The sequence below is a fragment of the Ochotona curzoniae genome, unplaced genomic scaffold (genome assembly GCF_017591425.1).
Source record: "Ochotona curzoniae isolate NIBS_2020 unplaced genomic scaffold, NIBS_Ocur_1.0 scaffold_4683, whole genome shotgun sequence".
In the NCBI taxonomy this organism is placed as follows: Eukaryota; Metazoa; Chordata; class Mammalia; order Lagomorpha; family Ochotonidae; genus Ochotona; species Ochotona curzoniae.
In genome coordinates, this window is record NW_024467121.1 from 14,745,333 (window position 1) to 14,751,332 (window position 6,000).

Genomic DNA, 6,000 nt, shown 5'->3' on the forward strand with positions numbered 1-6,000 from the left:
ATGAATACATGAAAACAGCTCTAACCCTATTTAAAGATACCATATAAATGTGATATTCACAAGCAGATAAATCAGCAGACTGACTTTATCCAAGGAGAATTCCTCTCTAATCTCCTGAAAAATTATTTTAAAGTGTAATTGGTACATCACCTGCATCAGAGCTATCCGAATCCCACCCCACAGTCAGTGGATCCATGTGGATGGACATGAGACCTGGGAATCTGAATGTTCTATATGAACTTCCCAAGTGACTATTTACATACTTAAAATTGAAAACCACTGTTGCTCATAGTCACTCTACTATGAATAACGATGTTTACTGGAAGGGAGAGAGTAAGGAATGAAGGAACGAACTGAATCTAAGATGTGGTTGGTATATTATATTTAAAAGCAAATGGCAGTGGCCAACATGGTGCTGATACAGGCTTGTCCTCCACCTGCAAGTGCCAGCATCCTATATGGATGCTGGTTCGCATCCCAGATGCTTCACTTTCCATCCAGATCCCTGCTTGTGACCTGGAAAAGCAATAGAGGATAGCCCAAGTCGTTGGGCTCCTTTACCCATGTGGTAAAACCAAAAGAAGCTCCTGGCTCCTGACTTTAAATCATCTCAGCTCTAGTAGTTGTGGTCATCTGGGGAGTGAACCAGTGGATGGAAGATCTTTCCTGTGTCTCTCCTTCTCTATGTAAAACCTGCCTTTCAAATAAAAAAATAAAAATCTTTTTAAAAAAGAAGATGGCAGTGAACAACAGCACATTAGCATAGCAGGTTAGTCCTCAGGCATACTGCATGGACACCAGTTAAAACCCCAGCTGCTCCACTTTTGATCTGGTTCCCTGCTTGTGGACTGGGAAAGCATTAGAGGATGGCCCAAGGCCTTGGCCCCTGAACTCACATGGGAAACCTAGAAGAAGCTCCTAGCTTCCAGCTTCGGATTGGCTCAGCTCTGGCCACTGTGACCTTTTGAAGAGTGAACCGAAAGTTGGAAAATACCTCTGTCACTCCCTCTGTTAACTCTTTCAAATATAATAAATAATGTTTTCAAATAAATCACAAATTAAAATTATGACACAAGTTAATAGAAATATTCAACTACATTAACATTTGTGAAAACATATCATGTCGCATTTAAATGTATTTATTTATGTTTATATATTTGAAAGGCAAGCAAAGAGAGGCAGAGACTGAGCTTCCATCTACTAGCTCACTTCCCAAATACCTGGCACAGCCAGGGCTGGGCCACACTGAAGCCAGGAGCCAGGAACTCAATCCAGGTCTCCCACATGAGAGGAAGGACCCCAGGCACCTGGTGCAGTCACCCACTGCCACTCTAGAGTGCACACCAACAGGAAGCTACAGCCTGAAGCAGCCTCCCTCCCAGCCATCTAACAGAGGATGCAGGCAACCCGAGGGGTGTACTCACAGCTATGCCAAACGCCTCCTCATCCTTCCTTACTTAATTACTCAAGGAACTTGTTTATTTTCAAAAATGAAGCTTACATTTAATTTTGAAGGCCATTATCATGGAGACTAACTACATTCCCAGGTTCTATTCTAAGATTTAAGTATGTTAGCTCTTTCACCTGCCAAACTTATTCTAATTACAGGGTTTGAAGGAAACCCTTAATCTCATCACTCTTGCTAATTCCCCAGTATTAACAAGAATTAACATTAAGTTAATACTCCAGTAAGTCAGAGCCAGGATTTGAACCCACAAAGTCTGAGTGCTGAGGCCTGTTGCTCGTAAGCCCTTTCACAAAGAAAACTAAGTTAAACAAACAATCAAACAAATACACGAGGGGAAAAATATGATTGTAGATTCTCATGGAGCCTTGCACTCTGGAGAGTCCTCCTGCGCACCCTTCCTCCCAATACATAAATACTGCTATGGATTGAAGACAGCATGAAATGGGTTAAGTTCCTGTTTGGGCTTTCTTTTTTTTTTTTTTTTTTTCCTATGGGAAGGAAGTTGAAAATGTCCAACCTACTCAGACACGGAGAGGTTAGAGCTTGACTCTGTCCTCCCAGTTCATCAACAGAATCTTTGTTTCCAGATCTTCCCACACCCTCCACCCCTTCAAAAAGTCTGCAGATCTTTCCCTGACATTCCTTCCCTCGGTGTTCTTGCTGTGCAAGCCTACAGAAAAAGCAAAGCCCTGGGCTGAGCCCACAGCAGGCACCTTAGGTGTATTAACTCTTCAATACCCACAGCCCCGCGGCTTTTCCACAGCCCACAGAAGACAATGTGGGGGTTCCAAGCAACCCGCCCAAGTCCTAGAACTTGGGGAGTGGCTGAAGCAGGAATCTTCTCCAGGCAGCCTGGCCAAAAAGACAATGCCAGTGCCCTTCCCCACTTACTCAAACCTCTACCAAGCATTGAGTGCCCTCTGTATGCCAGGTCCTTTGTACAAACTCACTGAATCCTTACATCGTACAAGTGCAGTCAACGGGAGCTGTCCTCCTTGGTGTGACAGAGCAGCGTGTCCAGCCTGCTGCCCTGCATCCAAAGCCTGCACTTTATCCACACTGCCATGAAGCCTCCTGGAATTTTCAGCAGGTTTTCCTCCTGATAACCCCGAGGGAGAATTGCCCCCACTTCTTTTTGAAAGACGAGCACTTTCGTAACACAGGGGCAGCATGAAAATAACCATTCCACGTTTAGGCGAATTCCATCTTCCAGATCTGCCTTTCCCAACAAGGAACTGGAAAGCAGAGTCAGGGTATCTCTGCTGCGCTCCCCCTCCCATCGGGCGGAAATGTGCTCCAGGCTACATAACATAAATCCCATTGAAATGACCTGTGTGCAGACAGTGCTAAGGGTGACAGCCAAGAGCTTTACAGTCATGGTGGTGGGATCCTGGCTTGTCCTTTTCAAAGGGCTCTGCTAGATTTCACATTGTACTGAGCTTTCGTAGGTGCAGTCCATGGGAAAAAACGCAAACCCTGACAGATGCCCCCAATTCCTACCAGCAGAACCACAACCCTTTCGTTCCAGGTGCCAGCTAACTGATGAATCGGTGATAAGAAGCGACTGAAAAATTCTTATGCCCCTAGTTTTCAGATAGAAAAAGCTAAGGCTTCCAGGAGCTTGGAACTTATCCCAGCCTGGCCCTTTTCCCGCATCAATTCAGAGCAACAGTCAACAACAAACTACCCCCACACACGATGAAGAAAACTTGTGAGGAACTTGAGGGGGAGGAAGGGGTTAACAAGACGACTGGTTAAAAAACGTGCACAGATAACAAGAACCACGTCTACAGAACTTGAAGTCCTGGCATAATTCTGCTTAAAAGGCGCAGGGCAGGTACCCCGAGGGATACAGAAGTGACCCGCAAGGGACCCCACCGTTGGAGAACCGACTGCACAGAAACAAGGGACAGGTACACTGGGGACAGGGAGGGAAGGTGTTGCCTCCCTTCCTTCGCTTCCCAGGACCCGTCAAGGGGACGCTGTCCACAAGCCACGCGGCGCAGGGAAGGGGGCGGGAAGGGATAATAGCTACGCCCGGGCTTTCCCACTTACTTGTTCCGAAGTGTCACCCCAGCTCCGTGCATCCTCCTGCGACCCCGCGCAGAGGCGCAGCCCCAAGCACAGCCCCAGCAGCAGGAGCATGGCTGGGCGAGAGAGGCGATCCCTTTGGGAACCCGGCGGGACGCGTAAGGCACAGCGCTCAGCACTCCGGCACTTTGCAAGAGTCCCGCCTCCCCAGTCTCCCTCACCCGCCTTCACCTCCCAGGACCCGCCCCGGACCCCGCCTCCCTGGGTACCACCCACTCACCCTGGACCCGGCCTCCCTTCGCTCCCTTCTGGAGAAGCCACCTCCCGGAGAGGGAATCCGAGCCTGGTCCCCTCAGCTGGGAGAAGCAAGTGCCAGCGCTTCAGGAGGGCATGGAGACACCTGCGCACACAGCCTTTCCCTGCCCTCCCATCCTGTTTTAAGGACCAGACTTTTCCTCTATTTCAAGCTTTCTAGTCAGTTTCCACCTGCCATCCCCCACAATTCTTTCTACCTCTCCAGCAAGATGCTACCCTGTGCACTTGCTTGATGCCTGTCCTCCGGAGGCTGTGGGAAGACCACGCTGGCCTTCAATGTACAGCCCACTCCCTTCATCTGCTAGGCTGAAGCCAACAGGAGACCCTGTTCCCGCAGGCCAGAGAACAACACACTTGGGCATCCACCATGGATACTTAAAAATCAGGACTGAGGGATCCCAACTCAGGTGCAGAAGTATCAGCAATGCAGTGCCAGTACAAGGGGACACAAAAGAAGCTGTGTAGTACCACTAACCTATCTGTATGGTGTTGATCATGACAGTGAATGTTACCGTGATCCTGGTTACAAACACGGATAGTTTCACCCTGCCTCAGGTGAAATATTTACCAAGTCTTTGCAGTCCCAGTGGCGTTTTTTGTTTGTTTTGTTTTGTTTTGTCCAATCACTGCATAATGTAGCTTGCTTGTTTACTTCATCTTCCAAAAGGCAATTGCCACAGGGACTTTTTTACATCTCTGTGACAATTAGATTAAATAGGAGTGAATAACAGATCTCAGAGGCCAAGAGCAAGGAAATGACAAATGCAGATAATGGTGAGCTACCCCAAGAGAGATGTGCATCTATTAAAAAATAATAACCAACAAGGTTTACAGCAATGATGTTAATAGTGTACTGCAAAGGAGAAGAGCAGAGGACGATGTAATCAGACCAAGATACATATGCCGGAGCACTGGGGAAAGCCACGACATTGAAAACAGTGGTTGTGGGCCCGGCGCGGTGGCGCAGTGGTTAAGGCCCTCGCCTTGCACGCCCGGGATCCCATATGGGCGCCGGTTCTAATCCCGGCAGCCCCGCCACCGGGCCTGTGGTCCGGGAAAGCAGCAGAGGACGGCCCAAAGCTTTGGGACCCTGCACCCATGTGGGAGACCCGGAAGAGCTCCAGGCTTCCGAACGGCATAGCATCAGCCGTTGCGCTCACTTGGGGAGTGAATCATCGGACAGAAGATCTTCCTCTCTGTCTCTCCTCTCTGTATATGCGCCTTTCCAATAAAAATAATAAAAATAAATCTTTTTTTAAAAAAAAGAAAGAAAACAGTGGTTGTGCTCATTGATGGACAATTTGATATTTTATTAAAATCTTCATTTACTTTTGTTAAAGATTATTCTATATGGGCGCCGATTCTAATCCCAGCAGCTCCACTTCCCATCCAGCTCCCTGCTTGTGTTCTGGGGAAGCAGTGGAGGACTGCCCAAAGCTTGGGGACCCTGCACCCATGTGGGAGACCCAGAGGAGGTTCCTGGATCCTGGCTTCGGATCGGCGCAGTACCGGCTGTTGCGCTCACTTGGGGAGTGAATCATTGGACGGAAGATCTTTCTCTCTGTCTCTCCTCTCTGTATATCTGACTTTCCAATGAATAAATAAATCTTTAAAAAAGAAAAGAAAAGAAAAGAAATTAGGACAGATTTAAGAAGCATGTTGCTACTGTGAAATGAAAGAAGAATCTTTGTCATTAGCATATGAACATTAACTAACCTACCCTAAAAATCATACAAGCATATGACTGGAGCCAGCGTTGTGGTGTGGCAGGTTAAACCTGCCTATGGCACTGGCATCTGTTATGAGCACCTGTTCATGTCTCAACTTCTCTACTTGATTGGAAATCAAATTCTCTGCTCATGGCCTGGGATGGCAGCAGATGACCCAGGTGCTTGGACCCATGCACCCACATGGGAGACCCTGAAGAACCTCCTGGCTCCTGCCTCCTGCCTCCTGGCTCCTGGCTCCTGGCTCCTGGCTCCTGGCTTTTGGTTCAGCTCCAGTGCTTGCAACCATTTGGGGAGTGAACCAGCTGATGAAAGACTTCTCTGTCACGGCCTCTTCTTCTCTCACTATAATTCTGTCTTTCAAAATAAAAGTCTAAAAAAATGTAAATGTTAAAAAAAAAAAATTTAAGTACTTACAGAAGACCCATGACAGCATAGGTCATGATTTAGGTTGGCCTT

General features: G+C 47.7%; 1 protein-coding gene across 1 annotated transcript in view; it reads right to left on the reverse strand.

Moving 5' to 3' along the window:
• The window catches only part of ITIH5 (inter-alpha-trypsin inhibitor heavy chain 5), an 84,663-nt gene extending 81,050 nt beyond the window's left edge, over positions 1 to 3,613 (reverse strand). The window contains exon 1 of the mRNA XM_040968298.1: positions 3,524 to 3,613. Coding sequence (XP_040824232.1) covers positions 3,524 to 3,613 — 90 coding nt within the window. The remainder of the gene's footprint in view (positions 1 to 3,523) is intronic.
• Positions 3,614 to 6,000: the final 2,387 nt, after the last annotated feature.